The sequence below is a fragment of the Tachypleus tridentatus genome, chromosome 2 (genome assembly GCF_004210375.1).
Source record: "Tachypleus tridentatus isolate NWPU-2018 chromosome 2, ASM421037v1, whole genome shotgun sequence".
Classification (NCBI taxonomy): domain Eukaryota; kingdom Metazoa; phylum Arthropoda; class Merostomata; order Xiphosura; family Limulidae; genus Tachypleus; species Tachypleus tridentatus.
The window spans coordinates 27,543,526-27,566,438 of NC_134826.1; the positions used below are offsets into that span (position 1 = coordinate 27,543,526).

At 35.1% G+C, this 22,913-nt stretch overlaps 2 protein-coding genes across 4 annotated transcripts in view; both read right to left on the reverse strand.

Moving 5' to 3' along the window:
- Positions 1 to 22,913, reverse strand: part of LOC143239841 (uncharacterized) — a 298,954-nt gene that overhangs the window by 100,546 nt on the left and 175,495 nt on the right. The window lies entirely within an intron of this gene.
- Positions 2,629 to 21,546, reverse strand: LOC143239812 (synaptotagmin-6-like). Of its 3 annotated transcripts, none has more exons than XM_076481360.1 (4): positions 21,301 to 21,546; positions 17,940 to 18,757; positions 10,640 to 10,772; positions 2,629 to 3,684 (listed from the first exon to the last, which is right to left on the reverse strand). In XM_076481360.1, exons 1-4 carry the CDS (start codon positions 21,305 to 21,307, stop codon positions 3,371 to 3,373), a joined length of 1,272 nt encoding a protein of 423 aa, XP_076337475.1. In that variant the 5' UTR covers positions 21,308 to 21,546; the 3' UTR covers positions 2,629 to 3,370. The 3 variants fall into 3 exon arrangements, with proteins under 3 accessions (XP_076337475.1, XP_076337483.1, XP_076337471.1); XM_076481368.1 differs by having other exon boundaries at positions 2,630 to 3,684; positions 21,334 to 21,545; XM_076481356.1 differs by having other exon boundaries at positions 2,631 to 3,684; positions 21,327 to 21,541.

The window sequence follows — 22,913 nt, forward strand, 5'->3', positions numbered from 1 at the left end:
GAAACTACTTTTTTGATGAATACAATGAGAACGTTAAATATTGCTTTTATGACAGTGTTTTGGTATAAAATTATTCGAATATTTGATGCTACAGGTGCTAAGCTTCTAGAAAAAAAACCTTGATATGTCTTCTGTTGTAATGCTTATTATTTCGCTGAAGGTATATGTAAATTTATTGTGAGAAGAATTCAACAGAATCTCATATAAAGCTCACCAGCTTTCAAGTTCAGAACAATTTATATGTGAGATTTCTAGAAAAAACAAAACTGGCAAATGATGATTTCTGAAGATGAAATTAGTTTATCTGAAACTCAGAAGTTTCGCGTAGAAAATTCTAATACCGGTAGGTGACGAGTTACAAATGATTTTTGTACAATCAGATTGCTTCATACAAAACGACAAAAATAAATTTTGGTTTTCTATCTAATTTCAAGAATCTAAAGGAGACTGAATCTTTTGCTGCAGCTGAAAGACTGGAAGATATATATACTCTCCAGATCTGGAGAGCTCTTTTTCCAATGAAATGACACGTTGACGAAATTTCTTTTATTGTGAAACATCATCCGATCACAACACATCAAGGCAATCAAAAAATAACTAGAATCTCTTTTCAATATTTACGTGGCATTAAGAATATATCCGTTAGTACCTGCTAAGAATTGTCCTGTAGGGAGAAGGTTTGTTTCACTAACGTGGCCAGAATAAAAAATGAATTGCGTACTTTGATGTTAAACGAATGCTCAAATGCATTTTCCTTGTTCACGATAGAAGGGTTTGTTTGTTTTTGTTTTTGAATTTCACGCAAAACTACACGAGGGCTATCTGCGCTAGCCATCCCTAATTTAGCAGTGTAAGATTAGAGGAAAGGCAGCTGGTCATCACCACCCACCACAAACTCTTAGGTTACTCTTTTACCAACGAATAGTTGGTTTGACCGTCACATTATAACGCCCCCACGGTTGAAAGGGCGAGCATGTTTGGTGCGACGGAGATCCGAACCCGCAACTTTTAGGGAAATAAATCATGAAGATGTAATTAGAGACTTTGTCTCCACCAAAACAAAGAAAAAACGATGTTAGTGTAATGTTTTGGTATACTTCAGTAATGTTGTACAATTAGTATGCTGTTTTTATGTACTTAATTCATTCTTACTTGGCATGTTGAACGAGTAAATATTTATTATTATAATCGTTTAATTTTAATATATCATGCTTTAAGGTTTGATACATCATATGTTAATTTACTTTGAATAATTAGCTCATCAATTTGTATTCATTATGATTACCTTCAAATTTACTTCAAAGGGGTCTGAAAAAAAAAGTGTTCTAGGGCCTCACCCTGCCTCAGTGCGGGTTCGTTCATTAGCATATATCGATTAAGTGTCCATATCTCCTTTGTTTGATTTGAAAAGTAAATTTTAGTGACTTTATTATGTTGACTCATATTATACTTGAAATTGTCTTTCCTTCCCACCATTTGCCAATGTCCTAGACACTTTAAAAAGTCTATTCAAACTCCTAAATTCCAAGTCTTTGCGACTGTTTGGTGCAACGAGGATTTGAACCCGCGACCCTCAGATTACGAGTCAAACGCCTTGACCCACCTGGCCGTGCCGGGCCTAATACTTTTAAGAGATAGCGAACTTTTCATACAATAACTGAAACAATAAGACGTACGTTTTTACTTTGTATCTGCAACATATCGGGTGATTTAATGGCTGTGATTTTTTCAAGTACAAACAAGTCGAGTGCCTTAACCACCTGGGTCATGTCGGGCCTAATCGTGAATGATGATGGGGTTATTGTTTATAGTGCTGTTGTTTTTTAATCTTCAAACAAAAACAAACTTTCTGAATAAAGCTTATCTTTGATGTTAACATTAGCCACACATTTTCACCGAAACATTTTGTACATTATAATTCAATCAGTGCTAAATTTGTAAATTTAATCAATTTCAAAATATACCTTGAAATTTCGCCAAAACCGATCATTTTTGGGAATCATACAAATTGGTCAGTTTAATTCAGATATCTAAGGTTACATAATTATTTTTTTCATTAAAAATACTGATATTCAAAGCAACAGTTTAGACCTGCCAAAATCCGGATTTCACCAACTAATGGCAAGATCTCCTTGCACTGATTACTGTCACAGCGGGTAATTTTTAGTTTAACAAGATTAAAATGAAAAGAAAAACGGTCAATGTCTGACTATCAGGGTTGGAGGGTGATTCGTGGTTTTTAATACATAGAAATGAAGAAGTGTCGCCGTGAATTTTGAAATCAACCAGATTGAAAAAATCCTGTCATTCAGAGTGTCCAGACTTTTCATTGTCTTTCAATGTTATTGTTGTTGTTTTTTCTGTAAAACTGATAGCCGACAGTGGATTTCTCTAAATACATTTTATAAGGGTATTTGACCAGTAGAACCAAGTTCGTGTTGATGAAAGAGAAAATTCACACAAATCTATTTAATTGAAGCTACGAGTGTGGCATTGTATGTAATTCTTAAGCATAGGTAAAAAAGGGACAAAAATGTCACTTTTACTTGGTTAAGATAAAATTAACTCACTTAATTAAACACAGAACTGTTAATTAATTACTTTATGGTATTATCAAAATATCAGTTTTGTTGCTAAACCTAAAATGAATATATAGGAGTACTGTACTACGGTATGACAACAGTGAGTTTATGGACTTATAATGTTAAAATATGACTTTGTTATAAAATAAACTCACTCACTAACTGACTAAAATGCTATTGGAATACCAAACGTATATAAAGTTTTCTATATTTTACTTCCAAACATTTTCAAGTTCTTTTCTGAGAAAAAATAACATCGCAATATAAATTGAAGAAGTTTTATTTTTTTTATTGTTATAACTACTTAGTATTACTTAAATATTTACGTTTGTGTTTAAATTATTTCACTGAAATATTCCATTGCATTTCTGATACTATAAAATGGTCAATCTTCAATTGTTTTCAATCAAATATTATGATCAGTACATTGATTGTTGCATGTGACGAAATGTTAAAGTTTTCACATGTATTTCATCACTAGGTACAAAAGTTAAAAGCCTGGCTATCAAAGGGAGTCCAGAAGACTGCAGACACCAACTTCACACGACTTTAAATTTCGAAAACAAATCTTATCAAAGAACAGGAATTATAATATTTTAGCTTCTTCTGTAATTTGGCCGCATCTGTTCTGTTTCTTGCTCCAACAATATACGCCAATCTGTAATCTCTGTAGACTCTTACTACAATATTATCGTTGACTTTCATTGTAACTTTGATTTTGATTTCTTTTTTCAAAATGAAATTAATTTATTGGTTTATGAATAATCCACAATCTCTTTATCAAAATCTTAATATTTGTCCACCTGAATAATATCATGCCATTTCGTCGTTTCTACAGCACCAGGTGCCATTGCTTCATTCCAGTGAGTTGTCCCAAGAGATGTTGAACCTTGTCCAACTAACACTTGCCCTACAACACCATCTCGTGAGTAGATTCGATCGCGCATGAGCAGAAACTGCAACGAATACTGATGCACAAATTCCTTAGGAATATCAAAAATAAAAGGTTGGTTCCACACTGGGTTTGGTCCAGATACGGGTTTAGTTTCCTTACAAGTAATACTCTCAACACCTCGCAACAAGTTAATAATTACATAGTACTCTGAAAACAAAACAAAAAAAAAAAAAAAAACAGAGAAAGAGTTAAAAGTAAAATTTTATACCATTAAAGATGAATGGAATCAATTTCATGTCAAGAGATATAAGGAAGCATACCACACTTCAACAATATTTAACTGAAAACGAAACTTAATTCAACATTCTAATGATATCAGTAAATAGATATAAAGTTTATTGAACAATAAGTTCATTGGTAATTTGAATTATTACTGTGCACAAATACACGAAGATTCTATTCAATTATAAAAAGTACACAGATTTCCAAAAAAAAAAAAACAAATGAGAATTATATGGACTTGATGCCTCATTCATAATTCTTATATACTGTGTAGGTGATACTCTAAAACTAGCTTTCTTATTTACATAAGTAAGTCTGTTAGTTCCTAACACTAAACATTTGTTCCATGACCCGCAGTCGATAGAACACATACAGTACATAAGAACCTTTGTGCTTAACTACAAACAAAAAGCATTTTCACGTCAATATTTATTTTTATAAAAAACATATTCTCAAGGAACTGCAGGAATATTGTAGTAGTTGGAAATTACATGTTTTTTCTTAGGTAGTTAAAAATCAGTTTTAGGTTAATGCATAGATTTTCACAGTATAAGTTACTGACATTAAAGCCCGTTGAAACTGACTGGAAACCAAATCTTTCCAAAGTTGAGTCCTCCAATACGTATTTGCAGGTTTGGCGCTCATAAACACAAGTCTTATACCTTCGGGAGTATTTACACCGGAGACCACGTGACTTTCCACCAGGGGGCGCTACACACGTGTCGACTTCAAGCAATAGGTGTATTTCAGGATGACATCAAGTAGATTTATCGTCATTAGGAAGTAGGGAAAAGAGTAGAGACAAAGTTGCCAGAGACAGTTAGGTCATAGCTCCACACAATGGCGACATGCAATAATGTCATTAGAGAGACCCGGCATGGCCAAGTGAGTTAAGGCGTGCGACTCGTAATCTGAGGGGCGCGGTTTCGCATCCCCATCGCACCAAACATGCTCGCCCTTTCAATCTTGGGGGGCGCTATAATGTTACGGTCAGTCCCACTATTCGCTGGTAAAAGAGTAACTCAAGAGTTAGCGGTGGGTGGTGGTGACTTCCCTCTAGTCTTACACTGCTAAATTAGGGACGGCTAGCGCAGATAGCCCTCCAGTAGCTTTGCGCAAAGTTCAAAAAACAAACAAACAGTGTCATTAGAGAGTGTGTTAATGGGTCGCTACGACAAGCAGCCATGATTTTAGTGGTAATGACGCTTACAACATGCATCAACGTGTTTCAACATGACGAGGTTTAAAACTAATTCATTAGTTTTGTATTTAATTACAGTTCCTGGCCATTTGCATGTAAATGTTCTTGAAAAAACCCTTAACACTCATATAAGATAAAACTGTAAAGTATTATTTATAATTGAATTATTTTGCCAAATTATACGGATATCATAAAGTGAAACTAATGAAACAGTAAATTTTAGATCGTTATATGATATTAGAATAAGCATCCTTTATCAGGACAATTTACATATAAATAGTCAAAAAATGTAATTAAATATAGAAGTAACGAATTAGTTTTAAACCTAGCCATGTTAGACACGTTGATAAATTTCTTAGGCTTCATTAGTTCTGACGCAATTGTCGCTAGTCATGGCGGCCTATCAACGCACCTCATCTGATGACATCATTGCATGGGGTAGCGCCCTTTGGTTCCACTTTGTCGAATTATGACCTAATTTTCTCTACCCTCCCTCCTATTGCCCGATGTCAACACGCGTGTAGCAACCGCTACGTGTGTGCTGCACATGCTACCACTTAATTACTTTCTGAAAACGAAAGCCTACCATGAGCTTTTTTTCTTTACCTAAAGTGTCTCGTCCCAGCATCGATTTTAGTTACAGCATTCAGTGGTTACCTTATTTTATTATCAAACCAATTGCATTATGGCAATAGTTCTCTCGAAGCCCCCCAATGGCACAGTGGTATGTCTGCGGACTTACACACTAAAAACCGGGTTTCGATAACCGTGGTGGGCAGATAACAGATAGCCCATTGTATAGCTTTGTGTTTAATTCTAAAACAAACAAACAGTTCTCTCGAAACCACATTTCTTGTAAATATTTGACCATCGTTCAAAAACTTTTCTCCATAATTAAAGAAGAATTAATTTCATTCAGTGCTAAATAAATCGTTGATGCACAAATTTCATCTTTGACAGGTTTTTACGTAGCAAAAAAGTGCCAAAATTTCTAGGTTCTTTATGCCTGTGCTAGTGATTGAATTATAAGAACGGGTAATGTCAAGAGGAAGTTCTGTAGTTGAAAAAGTGGAGTTATGTAACTGACGACACTTGGCTTTTATGATTGGTGTCCAGTAACTTGAAATAACTGTAGGTTTAGTATCTTGCTCTGTTTTACAATATACAACTTTAGAAGAATCATTTGTAGAGTATTATTTGACATATGAAAGTGGCTCATCTTAATACAAAAAAATGTTTTTTAATGAAAGAGATTTTGTGTTTTTCGAAATACGAGAAATATCGATAACTGAAATGTTTACACAACATTTTCCATTTCAGATTTTTGAAATATACATATAGAAAATGGTGTTATAAGTAAAATATTTCCTAATTTTAGAATACAAATATGTTCCAAAGGATAAATCGAAAAAATAATCTAGTTATCTTGTGCTTTACTTTCCAGGTCTGGTTATTTAAGATATTCTCGCTTGGTGGAAAAAAACTTAGTACAAATTTATAGATTATACCTTTAATAAAGTCATACTTCCAACATGAACTGCTATTCTTGTTTCATTTAGTTAAAATCTATTTAAAACAATACAGTCAAGTAATGTACATTAATTTTATTAGCGCTAAATATTAACTGACCAATTCAACCATCTATTTTCTAGAAAAGTGAACATATCTACCTGATTGTGTGATGTAAACAACTGTTTGTCTTTTTAAGTTGAACATATCTACCGACCGGATTGTGTCATGTAAACAACTGTTTGTCGTCATGAGTTGACCATATCTACCTGATTATGTGATGTAAACAACTGTTTGTCATTTTAAGTTGAACATATCTACCGGATTGTGTTATGTAAACAACTGTTTGTCATTTTGAGTTGAACATATTTACCGGATTGTGTCATGTAAACAACTGTTTGTCGTCATGAGTTGACCATATCTACCTGATTATGTGATGTAAACAACTGTTTGTCATTTTAAGTTGAACATATCTACCGGATTGTGTTATGTAAACAACTATTTGTCATTTTGAGTTGAACATATTTACCGGATTGTGTCATGTAAACAACTGTTTGTCGTCATGAGTTGACCATATCTACCTGATTATGTGATGTAAACAACTGTTTGTCATTTTAAGTTGAACATATCTACTGGATTGTGTTATGTAAACAACTGTTTGTCATTTTGAGTTGAACATATTTACCGGATTGTGTCATGTAAACAACTGTTTGTCGTCATGAGTTGACCATATCTACCTGATTATGTGATGTAAACAACTGTTTGTCATTTTAAGTTGAACATATCTACCGGATTGTGTTATGTAAACAACTGTTTGTCATTTTGAGTTGAACATATTTACCGGATTGTGTCATGTAAACAACTGTTTGTCGTCATGAGTTGACCATATCTACCTGATTATGTGATGTGAACAACTGTTTGTCATTTTAAGTTGAACATATCTACCGGATTGTGTTATGTAAACAACTGTTTGTCATTTTGAGTTGAACATATTTACCGGATTGTGTCATGTAAACAACTGTTTGTCGTCATGAGTTGACCATATCTACCTGATTATGTGATGTAAACAACTGTTTGTCATTTTAAGTTGAACATATCTACCGGATTGTGTTATGTAAACAACTATTTGTCATTTTGAGTTGAACATATTTACCGGATTGTGTCATGTAAACAACTGTTTGTCGTCATGAGTTGACCATATCTACCTGATTATGTGATGTAAACAACTGTTTGTCATTTTAAGTTGAACTTATCTACCGGATTGTGTTATGTAAACAACTGTTTGTCATTTTGAGTTGAACATACTTACCGGATTGTGTCATGTAAACAATTGTTTGTCGTCATGAGTTGACCATATCTACGTGATTATGTGATGTAAATAACTGTTTGTCATGTTAAGTTGAACATATTTACCGGATTGTGTCATGTAAACAACTGTTTGTCATTTTAAGTTGAACATATTTACCGGATTGTGTCATGTAAACAAATGTTTGTCGTCATGAGTTAACCATATCTACGTGATTATGTGATGTAAACAACTGTTTGTCATTTTAAGTTGAACATATTTACCGGATTGTGTCATGTAAACAACTGTTTGTCGTCATGAGTTGACCATATCTACCTGATTATGTGATGTAAACAACTGTTTGTCATTTTAAGTTGAACATATCTACCGGATTGTGTTATGTAAACAACTGTTTGTCATTTTGAGTTGAACATATTTACCGGATTGTGTCATGTAAACAACTGTTTGTCGTCATGAGTTGACCATATCTACCTGATTATGTGATGTGAACAACTGTTTGTCATTTTAAGTTGAACATATCTACCGGATTGTGTTATGTAAACAACTGTTTGTCATTTTGAGTTGAACATATTTACCGGATTGTGTCATGTAAACAACTGTTTGTCGTCATGAGTTGACCATATCTACCTGATTATGTGATGTAAACAACTGTTTGTCATTTTAAGTTGAACATATCTACCGGATTGTGTTATGTAAACAACTATTTGTCATTTTGAGTTGAACATATTTACCGGATTGTGTCATGTAAACAACTGTTTGTCGTCATGAGTTGACCATATCTACCTGATTATGTGATGTAAACAACTGTTTGTCATTTTAAGTTGAACTTATCTACCGGATTGTGTTATGTAAACAACTGTTTGTCATTTTGAGTTGAACATACTTACCGGATTGTGTCATGTAAACAATTGTTTGTCGTCATGAGTTGACCATATCTACGTGATTATGTGATGTAAATAACTGTTTGTCATGTTAAGTTGAACATATTTACCGGATTGTGTCATGTAAACAACTGTTTGTCATTTTAAGTTGAACATATTTACCGGATTGTGTCATGTAAACAAATGTTTGTAGTCATGAGTTAACCATATCTACGTGATTATGTGATGTAAACAACTGTTTGTCATTTTAAGTTGAACATATTTACCGGATTGTGTCATGTAAACAACTGTTTGTCGTCATGAGTTGACCATATCTACCTGATTATGTGATGTAAACAACTGTTTGTCATTTTAAGTTGAACATATCTACCGGATTGTGTTATGTAAACAACTGTTTGTCATTTTGAGTTGAACATATTTATCGGATTGTGTCATGTAAACAACTGTTTGTCGTCATGAGTTGACCATATCTACCTGATTATGTGATGCAAACAACTGTTTGTCATTTTAAGTTGAACATATCTACCGGATTGTGTTATGTAAACAACTGTTTGTCATTTTGAGTTGAACATATTTACCGGATTGTGTCATGTAAACAACTGTTTGTCGTCATGAGTTGACCATACCTACCTGATTATGTGATGTAAACAACTGTTTGTCATTTTAAGTTGAACATATCTACCGGATTGTGTTATGTAAACAACTGTTTGTCATTTTGAGTTGAACATATTTACCGGATTGTATCATGTAAACAATTGTTTGTCGTCATGAGTTGACCATATCTACCTGATTATGTGATGTAAACAACTGTTTGTCATTTTAACTTGAACATATTTACCGGATTGTGTCATGTAAACAACTGTTTGTCGTCATGAGTTGACCATATCTACCTGATTATGTGATGTAAACAACTGTTTGTCATTTTAGGTTGAACATATCTACCTGATTATGTGATGTAAACAACTGTTTGTCATTTTGAGTTGAACATATTTACCGGATTGTGTCATGTAAACAACTGTTTGTCATTTTGAGTTGAACATATTTACCGGATTGTGTCATGTAAACAACTGTTTGTCGTCATGAGTTGACCATATCTACCTGATTATGTGATGTAAACAACTGTTTGTCATTTTAAGTTGAACATATCTACCGGATTGTGTTATGTAAACAACTGTTTGTCATTTTGAGTTGAACATATTTACCGGATTGTGTCATGTAAACAACTGTTTGTCGTCATGAGTTGACCATATCTACCTGATTATGTGATGTAAACAACTGTTTGTCATTTTAAGTTGAACATATCTACCGGATTGTGTTATGTAAACAACTGTTTGTCATTTTGAGTTGAACATATTTACCGGATTGTATCATGTAAACAACTGTTTGTCGTCATGAGTTGACCATATCTACCTGTTTATGTGATGTAAACAACTGTTTGTCATTTTAACTTGAACATATTTACCGGATTGTGTCATATAAACAACTGTTTGTCGTCATGAGTTGACCATATCTACCTGATTATGTGATGTAAACAACTGTTTGTCATTTTAAGTTGAACATATCTACCTGATTATGTGATGTAAACAACTGTTTGTCATTTTGAGTTGAACATATTTACCGGATTGTGTCATGTAAACAACTGTTTGTCGTCATGAGTTGACCATATCTACCTGATTATGTGATGTAAACAACTGTTTGTCATTTTAAGTTGAACATATCTACCGGATTGTGTTATGTAAACAACTGTTTGTCATTTTGAGTTGAACATATCTACCGGATTGTGTTATGTAAACAACTGTTTGTCATTTTGAGTTGAACATATTTACCGGATTGTGTCATGTAAACAACTGTTTGTCGTCATGAGTTGACCATATCTACCTGATTATGTGATGTAAACAAGATGTTTGTCATTTTAAGTTGAACATATCTACCGGATTGTGTTATGTAAACAACTGTTTGTCGTTTTGAGTTGAACATATCTACCTGATTGTGTTATGGAAACAACTGTTTGTCGTCTTAAGTTGTTCGCTTTCCGGACCATCACTTTAAGTCTATTGGCCTCAGGTTGATATTGTAGTGAGATGAAAAGGAAACCAAGGTCTGCTACTGAATGTGTCTGAAAACAAATGAAATTCATTTTTGAATGTTCATTTCACACAAAAATTATAATATACATACTTCCCTAAGTATATATTTAGTACAAATAGATCATTTTTTAATATACATACTTCCCTAAGTATATATTTAGTACAAATAGATCATTTTTAATATGCATACTTCCCTAAGTATATATTTAGTACAAATAAATCATTTTTTTAATATACATACTTCTTTAAGTATATATTTAGTACAAATAGATCATTTTTTAATATACATACTTCCCAAAGTATATATTTAGTACAAATAGATCATTTTTTAATATACATACTTCCCTAAGTATATATTTAGTACAAATAGATCATTTTTTAATATACATACTTCCCAAAGTATATATTTAGTACAAATAGATCATTTTTAATATACATACTTCACTAAGTATATATTTATAACAAATAAATCATTTTTAATATACATACTTCCCTAAGTATATATTTAGTACAAATAGATCATTTTTAATATACATACTTCCCTAAGTATATATTTAGTACAAATAGATCATTTTTAATATACATACTTCCCTAAGTATATAGTTAGTACAAATAGATCATTTTTAATATACATACTTCACTAAGTATGTATCTATTTAGTACAAATAGATCATTTTTTAATATACATACTTCCCTAAGTATATATTTAGTACAAATAGATCATTTTTTAATATACATACTTCCCTAAGTATATATTTAGTACAAATAGATCATTTTTAATATACATACTTCCCTAAGTATATATTTAGTACAAATAGATCATTTTTAATATACATACTTCCCTAAGTATATATTTAGTACAAATAGATCGTTTTTTAATATACATACTTCCCTAAGTATATATTTAGTACAAATAGATCATTTTTTATGACCATTACGTATGTACATCAGGAATGTTTTACAAGAAGTTCATCTGAAAATGTTGGCTATCAAAAACAATAATAAAATAACTTTAAATCGGTGGTGAAAATCAAATTTAAGAATGAAAAATACATCTTGAAATCTTCTATTCAATAGAAAAAGATACGAAACCTTTTGAAAACCTTTGCAGCATTAGAAATGTTCTGGACGTATAAAAGGTAAAAGTACTCTAATTCTTTGCTACCGTCAGGATTCGTAAACACAGAAAACATTCTTCAATCCTATATTTTTGTAGCGCATGAAGGACTACAGTAAACGATATTTATTACATCTTACAAAATCTTCAACTCATTGTAGTTGATGGTAAATGAGACACAAGGGGAAAAAGATGGTTAGAATTATTAAGACATACGTTTTGTGAAATGAAAGTTGTTTTGGTAATAAAAAAGCATTAACGTAAAAACGTAGAAGAAAATGTCTAGATGATACGTACTGTCTAGAAGAGAATGTCTAGATGATACGTACTGTCTAGAAGAGAACGTCTAGATGATACGTACTGTCTAGAAGAGAACGTCTAGATGATACGTACTGTCTAGAAGAGAACGTCTAGATGATACGTACTGTCTAGAAGAGAATGTCTAGATGATACGTACTGTCTAGAAGAGAACGTCTAGATGATACGTACTGTCTAGAAGAGAATGTCTAGATGATACGTACTGTCTAGAAGAGAACGTCTAGATGATACGTACTGTCTAGAAAAGAATGCTTAGATGATACGTACTGTCTAGAAGAGAACGTCTAGAAGATACGTACTGTCAAGAAGAGAAGGTCTAGATGATACGTACTGTCTAGAAGAGAACGTCTAGATGATACGTACTGTCTAGAAAAGAACGTCTAGATGATACGTACTGTCTAGAAGAGAATGTCTAGATGATATGTACTGTCTAGAAGAGAACGTCTAGATGATACATTACTGTCTAGAAGAGAACGTCTAGATGATACGCACTGTCTAGAAGAGAACGTCTAGATGATACGTACTGTCTAGAAGAGAACGTCTAGATGATACATGCACTGTCTAGAAGAGAACGTCTAGATGATACGCACTGTCTAGAAGAGAACGTCTAGATGATACGCACTGTCTAGAAGAGAATGTCTACATGATACGTACTGTCTTGAAGAGAACGTCTAGATGATACATTGCACTGTCTAGAAGAGAAGGTCTACATGATGCGTGCTGTCTAGAAGAGAACGTCTAGATGATACATTACTGTCTAGAAGAGAACGTCTAGATGATGCGTACTGTCTAGAAGAGAACGTCTAGATGATACGTACTGTCTAGAAGAGAATGTCTAGATGATACGTACTGTCTAGAAGAGAATGTCTAGATGATACGTACTGTCTAGAAGAGAATGTCTAGATGATATGTACTGTCTAGAAGAGAATGTCTAGATGATACGTACTGTCTAGAAGAGAACGTCTAGATGATACGCACTGTCTAGAAGAGAACGTCTAGATGATACGCACTGTCTAGAAGAGAACGTCTAGATGATACGTACTGTCTAGAAGAGAACGTCTAGATGATACGTACTGTCTAGAAGAGAATGTCTAGATGATACATACTGTCTTGAAGAGAACATCTAGATGATACGTACTGTCTAGAAGAGAATGTCTACATGATACGCACTGTCTAGAAGAGAATGCTTAGATGATACGTGCACTGTCAAGAAGAGAACGTCTAGATGATACATGCACTGTCTAGATGATGCATTACTGTTTAGAAGAGAATGTCTAGATGATACGCACTGTCTAGAAGAGAACGTCTAGATGATACATACTGTCTAGAAGAGAATGTCTAGATGATACGTACTGTCTAGAAGAGAACGTCTAGATGATATGTACTGTCTAGAAAAGAATGCTTAGATGATACGTACTGTCTAGAAGAGAATGTCTAGGTGATACGTACTGTCTAGAAGAGAATGTCTAGATGATACGTACTGTTTAGAAGAGAACGTCTAGATGATACACGTACTGTCTAGAAGAGTAAGTCTAGATGATGCACGCACTGTCTAGAAGAGAACGTCTAGATGATAACATTACTGTCTAGAAGAGAACGTCTAGATGATACGTACTGTCTAGAAGAGAACGTCTAGATGATAACGTACTGTCTAGAAGAGAACGTCTAGATGATACACGCACTGTCTAGAAGAGAATGTCTAGATGATACGTACTGTCTAGAAGAGAATGCTTAGATGATCACGCACTGTCTAGAAGAGAGCGTCTAGATGATCATGCACTGTCTAGAAGAGAACGTCTAGATGATACGCACTGTCTAGAAGAGAATGCTTAGATGATCATGCACTGTCTAGAAGAGAATGTCTAGATGATCACGCACTGTCTAGAAGAGAGTGCTTAGATGATACGTACTGTTTAGAAGAGAATGTCTAGATGATACGTACTGTCTAGAAGAGAAGGTCTAGATGATACATACTGTCTAGAAGAGAATGTCTAGGTGATACGTACTGTCTAGAAGAGAATGTCTAGATGATACGTACTGTTTAGCAGAGAACGTCTAGATGATACGTACTGTCTAGAAGAGAAAGTCTAGATGATACGTACTGTCTAGAAGAGAACGTCTAGATGATACGTACTGTCTAGAAGAGAACGTCTAGATGATACGTACTGTCTAGAAGAGAACGTCTAGATGATACGTACTGTCTAGAAGAGAATGTCTAGATGATACGTACTGTCTAGAAGAGAATGCTTAGATGATATGTACTGTTTAGAAGAGAACGTCTAGATGATACGTACTGTCTAGAAGAGAACGTCTAGATGATACGTACTGTCTAGAAGAGAATGCTTAGATGATACGTACTGTCTAGAAGAGAATGTCTAGATGATACGTACTGTCTAGAAGAGAGTGCTTAGATGATACGTACTGTTTAGAAGAGAATGTCTAGATGATACGTACTGTCTAGAAGAGAAGGTCTAGATGATACATACTGTCTAGAAGAGAATGTCTAGATGATATGTACTGTCTAGAAGAGAATGTCTAGATGATACGTACTGTCTAGAAGAGAACGTCTAGATGATACGTACTGTCTAGAAGAGAATGTCTAGATGATACGTACTGTCTAGAATAGAATGTCTAGATGATACGTACTGTCTAGAATAGAATGTCTAGATGATACGTACTGTCTAGAAGAGAATGTTTAGATGATACGTACTGTCTAGAAGAGAATGTCTAGATGATACTACTGTCTAGAAGAGAATGTCTAGATGATACATACTGTCTAGAAGAGAACGTCTAGATGATACGTACTGTCTAGAAGAGAATGTCTAGATGATGCATGCACTGTCTAGAAGAGAACGTCTAGATGATACGTACTGTCTAGAAGAGAATGTCTAGATGATACTACTGTCTAGAAGAGAACGTCTAGATGATACGTACTGTCTAGAAGAGAATGTCTACATGATACGTACTGTCTTGAAGAGAACATCTAGATGATACGTACTGTCTAGAAGAGAATGTCTACATGATACTACTGTCTAGAAGAGAATGTCTAGATGATACATACTGTCTAGAAGAGAACGTCTAGATGATACGTACTGTCTAGAAGAGAATGTCTAGATGATACATACTGTCTAGAAGAGAACGTCTAGATGATACGTACTGTCTAGAAGAGAATGTCTAGATGATACTATTGTCTAGAAGAGAATGTCTAGATGATACGTACTGTCTAGAAGAGAATGCTTAGATGATACGTACTGTCTAGAAGAGAACGTCTAGATGATACGTACTGTCTAGAAGAGAACGTCTAGATGATACGTACTGTCTAGAAGAGAACGTCTAGATGATACGTACTGTCTAGAAGAGAACGTCTAGATGATACGTACTGTCTAGAAGAGAACGTCTAGATGATACGTACTGTCTAGAAGAGAACGTCTAGATGATACTACTGTCTAGAAGAGAACGTCTAGATGATACGTACTGTCTAGAAGAGAATGCTTAGATGATACGTACTGTCTAGAAGAGAATGTCTAGATGATACGTACTGTCTAGAAGAGAATGTCTAGATGATACGTACTGTCTAGAAGAGAACGTCTAGATGATACGTACTGTCTAGAAGAGAATGTCTAGATGATACGTACTGTCTAGAAGAGAATGTCTAGATGATATGTACTGTCTAGAAGAGAATGTCTAGATGATATGTACTGTCTAGAAGAGAATGTCTAGATGATACGTACTGTCTAGAAAAGAAGGTCTAGATGATACGTACTGTCTAGAAGAGAATGTCTAGATGATATGTACTGTCTAGAAGAGAATGTCTAGATGATACGTACTGTCTAGAAGAGAATGCTTAGATGATACGTACTGTCTAGAAGAGAACGTCTAGATGATACGTACTGTCTAGAAGAGAACGTCTAGATGATACGTACTGTCTAGAAGAGAATGTCTAGATGATACGTACTGTCTAGAATAGAACGTCAAGATGATACGTACTGTCTAGAAGAGAATGTCTAGATGATACTATTGTCTAGAAGAGAATGTCTAGATGACACGTACTGTCTAGAAGAGAATGTCTAGATGATACTATTGTCTAGAAGAGAATGTCTAGATGATACGTACTGTCTAGAAGAGAACGTCTAGATGATACGCACTGTCTAGAAGAGAATGTCTAGATGATACGTACTGTCTAGAAGATAATGTCTAGATGATACGTACTGTCTATATATGCTGATGAAACATATGGGCAATCAATAAGAATATGGAGAAGGTCCATGCATTTGAAATGTGGATGTTCAAAAAATCATGACAAAACCTAGCATAAAAAATGTATTAAAGTGAAAAGCTACGGTCTGCAACTAACTCATAAATGTTGACAAAGATTAGAGTAGCAAATGCTGTTTCAATTTCATGTCAAATGTGTTAAATTAAATTAAATCTAGATCCGGAAAATTTGTGCTGGATTAACTTTTTTGTATTCTATGAACCAATTCCATGCAATACGAACTCACTGAATTGTTGCATTAGCATTTTTAAGGGTCATTTTCCATTCAGATGGAGGCTCAGCATGGCTAGGTTAAAGCACTCGACTCGTAATCGCTGGTTCGAATCCCTGTCACACCAAACATGCTCGCCCTTTTAGCCGTGGGGGCGTTATAATGTTACGGGCAATCCCACTATTCGTTGGTAAAAGAGTAGCCCAAACATTGACGGTAGGTGGTGATAACAAGCTGCCTTCCCCTATTCTTACACTGCTAAATTAGGAACGTCTAACGCAGATAGTCCTCGTGTAGCTTTGCGCAAAATTCAAAACAAACCAAATCATCCTGATGGATGGCCAAGATTGGCAACAACACTCGAGTATACACTAATTCTTATACGCTTTTCTAAAGAAATAAAATGACTCATTCTCTGTTAGTAAAATACTTTATTACATCATTGTACCATCTTCAGTAGACAAGCGTATTCAGACCACATCACGCATTTTCTGATATTCATTGCAGGCGTTTGCTACTGAAAACACATCTGAAACTGCTTTTCGTTTCATTCTAAGAAAAGTACTTTTTAGTGTTTTGTGTGCGTGTGTGCGTGTGTGCGTGTGTTACTACATAACGTATTTCGAATATTTCAGTTGAAGGTAATCAAATCAGTTGAATACAGTTCTATGCTTGTTGCAGTTTTAACTGTATTTTCTTTAGCTAAGTATCACCGATTGCCAGCCATTATTCGTCTAGTAGCAGATGAGTTCCCTCTTCGATAGTTCCTATTAATGCGTTAGGATAACAGAGTTAAATGAGTTAACTTTACGAACCAAACTCTTCCTAGACGATTTATTTGCCATTTTGCCTCGATAAAACTGACAAACATCTCTGCTCCCATCAGCTACGACATGGGTCTATGCGAGATGCTAAGAAATTTCAATAATCTATTAGACTCAACAACAACCTTAATTATGACCATTACTAGTATTTCTATACTAGTTTCAAAGAAATCATAATTTGATATTGTTGGTGAAACTCTCTTGTGCACGTTTACCGTCGCAAAAATCACCCCTATAGTCAAAGCTGGAAATAAAGTTTATACTGATTAGAAAAAGAAAAAAAGATGAAATAGTTGGTATATTAATTAATATATGATTTAGATATACTTATCAAAAAGGTATACTTAAATTATAAGCATTATAAAGAATACCTTTTAATTATATTATTAGATGAAACATTTGACGTCTTATCGTGAGTTCTACTGCTAATGAAACCAAATATACATTTACCGTTCTTGATGTCTTGAGTAACAGTATTTCTTCTGACAGTTCTTTACGGATGTTTGGCGTTAGCTCTAGTTTCGACAAGTTAAGCCAGAAGTCACCAATTCTTCTATTTTTCACTAAGTGAGAGTACTTAATATACACGGAGAGTCTCAGCATGAACTGACGTAGTTCCTCCAGAGAAAAGTATTCGAAAGTGAGGTTTTCTTTGAATTCTGGATTCAGAGATTTTTGGGATACTGAAGTGCTGCGTGAGATTTTTGTGTGACCAAGCAAAAATACTTTTACAAATGAGAAACAGATTTTGCGATACTTCAGTGGGAGATTTGTGACACGAATTATCTGAACTGTTAAAGACTTTTTGCTTGGCTCATAAATTAGGCTAAATTCAATAAGTGGAGCTTTCTTAATAGAGATTTGTTCACACGTTAAAGTATCCCCAGCATCTTCTCTTAAACGATCTAAATTGTCAGCTGATGAATGAGGTAAACCAGCTTTTACATTCTGATTCTCTGTTTCACAATCTGTGTCTGAAAATGAGCTGTCAGAGTTGTCTCGGGTTTTGAGATGTTCTAAATGAAGAAAACTGGGCTGTGGTGGCAGTTTACGCATTAAAAACGGATCATCAGCATACATACTCTGGTTGACAGCGATAGTTTTTGGAATTCCTCTGCTTTTCAATAGAACGTTATAGGAGTCTTGAATATCAGCAGACCGCTGTTTTTGTTTCTTCAAAATGTAAAAACGCCAATACAGAAGGACGAATGAAACAGCGAAAAAGCCGAATACTGCAGACATAACAACGAACAATATTTGTGTCCAGTCTGTGTTAAAATAGAGAAACATTAGTGTACATAATTAATTGTTTTGTTTGTAATTAAACACAAAGTTACACAATGAGCTATCTGCGCTCTGCCCACCACGGGTATCGAAACCCAGTTTCTAGCGGTGTGAGTCAGCAAACGTATCGCGGTGCTACTGATGGACATTAATGATTAATATATATATATTTATAACTAAATAATATGATATTTGTTTGGTTGGTTGGTTTAATTAAAGATCCGCACAGAGTTCCGGTTTTACGGATAACTTCATTCTCAGTGTTTGATCTTCAATCACTGGTAAATCACAGTTAAATAAATTATTGTACTCAAACTCTCTAATTTCCTAAATGTTCTTCACTAATGGTAAGCTATTAGGATTACTCTAGATCATTTCAGTTTTTAATGACGTGAAACACTTATATTCAGCTGAAATATTAGCGAAAAGAAAATACAAAAAATCCTAACGTTATACTTTTAGTAAGTGAAAAATTTACTGATGTATTTTCTCTAAAAAAATTATTTTTAGTCTAAAATTTACGTTTTCATTACTTCCGAAAACGTTATAATTAGAGCACATCTGCACTGGAAACATTGCGTTTACATGATGGAAAAGGTTAAAGTAAAAGTTTTCTATAAATATAAACACAAGTTTAGAAAGCTACATATGTCAATAATACCCTTTCATTTGTGTCCAGATTAATACCCTTTGTCTGTCCGGAACTCTTCTCCCAAGTTCCTCAATCAAACGAATTAGAAAAGCCTCTGTCTTTTACTTAGTCAAACATTTCCATGCAACGAGTAGTGGGCCTGGCATGGCCTAGCGCGTTAAGGCGTGCGCTTCGTAATCTGAGGGTCGCGGGTTCGCGCCCGAGTCGCATAAACCTGTTCGCCCTCCCAGCCGTGGGGGCGTTATAATGTGACGGTCAATCCCACTTTTCGTTGGTAAAAGAGTAGCCCCAAAGTTGGCGATGGGTGGTGATGACTAGCTGCCTTCCCTCTAGTCTTACACTGCTAAATTAGGGACGGCTAGCACAGATAGCCCTCGAGTAGCTTTGTGCGAAATTCCAAAAAACAAACAAACAACGAGTAGTGTACACAATGCTATGGTGCCGTTGTTATCACGTGACAACTGGCTTCGATTTCAACTTTAGTCTTTCATTTTCTAAGTATATTATATAAACGACACTTAACCTGCGTGACACTCCTTTAAAAACTGAAAATTACGTTAAATACAATTTCTATGAGCTTTATCGACTTATTTAAGTCTGAAATACGTATGCGCAGTTCGTTCAAAACCGTACGGACACCGATTCAGACGCTTCTGCATTGTTAACTAATTTTTCCTTCATTAGAGCTTTACACTCACCTTATATTGTAATTATTTGCTTTAGTTCTTTTCAAAGATTGGTATAAACACCTATGGAATACTTATATTTAATGCGGGTTTATTCTTCGTTTGAACTCATTCGTTTGGTTTGTTTGTTTTTTTATTTCGCACAAAGCTACTCGAGGGCTATCTGTGCTAGCCGTCCCTAATTTAGCAGTGTAAAACTAGAGGGAAGGCAGCTAATCATCACCACCCACCGCCAACTCTTGAGCTACTCTTTTACAAACGAATAGTGAGATTGACCGTAACTTTATAACGCCTCCACTGCTGAAAGGGCGAGCATGTTTGGTGCGACAAGGATTCGAACCCGCGACCCTTGGATTACGAGTCAACACCTTAATCCACCTGGCCATGCCAGGCCCCAACTCATACGTTCGTTTGTGTTTCATACTTTTTGTACACTATTATAATTATTTCACGTTTATTTATGTGATTAAGCACAAAGCTAAACAAAAGGCTATGTGTGCTCTACCCACTGAGGGTATCGAACTCTGGTTTCTAGCATTATTAGCCAGCAGACATATTGCTATGTCACTGAGGGCTTTCACGTATAGTTTTAATAAATGAAGTATATGATTTTTTGGGTTTTTTTCCAAGGAGATCAGGACTTATCGATCTAACACATGTTGACTGCAAAAAGGCAGAGTTCAAACGGTGTTCGTGAAAATGATAGAATAATGAAAATTGAAGCGAAGGACATGAAAACTACTGCACGCGTTTTGTAATTCTAGGCTGATGTATTTGTTTTTGTTTTAATTTACGCAAAGCTTCACGTAGGTTATCTGCGCTAGCCGTACTAATTTAGCAGTGTAAGACTAGAGGGAAGACAGCTATTCATCACCACCCATCGGAAATTTTTGGACTACTGTTTTACCAACGAATAGCGGATTGAGCATTACATTATAACACCCCCACGGCTGAAAGGACGAGCATGTTTAGTGTGATGGGAATTCGAATCCGCGACCCTCTAATTTTGAGTCTAGCGCCCTAACCACCTAGCCGTTACAAGCTTGTATATATATATATGTCACGTCCTGCTTATAACAAATGAAGTAATAAACATGGAAGTCGTGTTTTCTTAAATGTGAAGTCGCACGGTTAATCAATCCAGACCTATAAACTTAAATGATAAAATAAGATAAAAGTAAGGTCTTACCTCCCATTTCATTTCATAAAACTTACCACTTACTTTCCACATTTTTGTAGTCATAATTCTCACAATTCTTATGTTACACAGTGCAGTAAAGGTGCTTACGCCGTGAAGTGATTGAGAGCCCGGACGTACATCAACACAACAACCATGAAGAAATATTAAGACTTGACAACTGCCCTGAAACACAACACTTTATATTCCGATAACAGTAATCTTGTATAAAGATTACTGGAGACATTACATTGACTAATGTAGCCAGCACTTCCTTCCTTGCCGGTATCTACGTCAAACGGATATGAGTCGTTTTATGAGTACAGTTTCTTTTCATCGCAGTTGTAATGCTCCATAAAGCGTTGCTACAAGGACAGAGTTGTTACACGTTTTCTCAAGTCAAGGACATGCAAAAAAGTGTATTTAAAATGTATTACTCTACAGCTTAAAATTGGCACCATAGAGAGCAATGATCATAATGTTCAAAACTTTAGGCCAAGTATCGTCGTCATCTTCGGGTTTGGTTTTGAATTTCGCGCAAAGCTACACGAGGGCTATCTGCGCTAGCCATCTCTAATTTTGCAGTGTAAGACTAGAGGGAAGGCAGCTAGTTATCACCACCCACCGCCAATTCTTCGGCTACTCTTTCATCAATGAATGGTGGGATTTACCGTTACATTGTAATAGGGGGGTAGATTTTTGCACCCGACGGGGGAGATGATTTTTGCAACCACTAATGTGGACTATTCAATTTGCAAATTGGTAATATCTGATTACGTGAACATGAAAGCTGTAAACATGCAGTCACAGAGTAATCTTGATGCCACGATACTTGCATGTATACTTAGGCCTACTGACTGATACTTACGAACTATCGCTTAGATCGAAAAGCTTAGAAACACGCCTATATTAAAGATGTACATTTCGGCTACTGAAAAAAGCCTACATCTAGGACTAATTATGTAATTCGATTGGTAAAAACACGAGAATCATAAGAACAAACACACAATTTGTAGGCCTGTGATGCAATAAAACAATTCAACAGACCAAACTGTAGGGGGGGGGATGATTGTATGCACCATACCCTCCACCTAAAATGAAGGGGAATGTATACCCCATCCCCCAAGATCCACGCCCCTGCATTGTAACGCCCCACGGCTGAAAAGGCGAGCATTTTTGGTGTGACGGGGATTGAAACCCGCGACCCTCGGATTACAAGTCGTGTCGTCGTCTTCATCTAATGTGTCACTTACGGTATTAGGCTAGTTATAATTAATACACGCGAAAACACTTGAGGCTATCGAGATAGTTCAGCTTCATTGTGTAACATTCTAATGACCTGCGACACAACCTTGTTGTGATTGTACGAGTTTATATAGCTTAAAAATGCAATTCTCAGCGCCCTGAGCTGTAGAATTCATTGCAAGTATAAATCACAACTTGAATGTCATAACAAGGTAAAGTGTGCACCTGGCTGGTGTAAATTGCAACTTATTTGTCATAGTAAGGTAAAGTGTTACATTTGGCTAACGTAAATAATAACTTGTATGTCATGGCAAGGTAAAGTGTGCACCTGGCTGGTGTAAATTGCAACAATTGCCATAGTAAGGTAAAGTGTTACATTT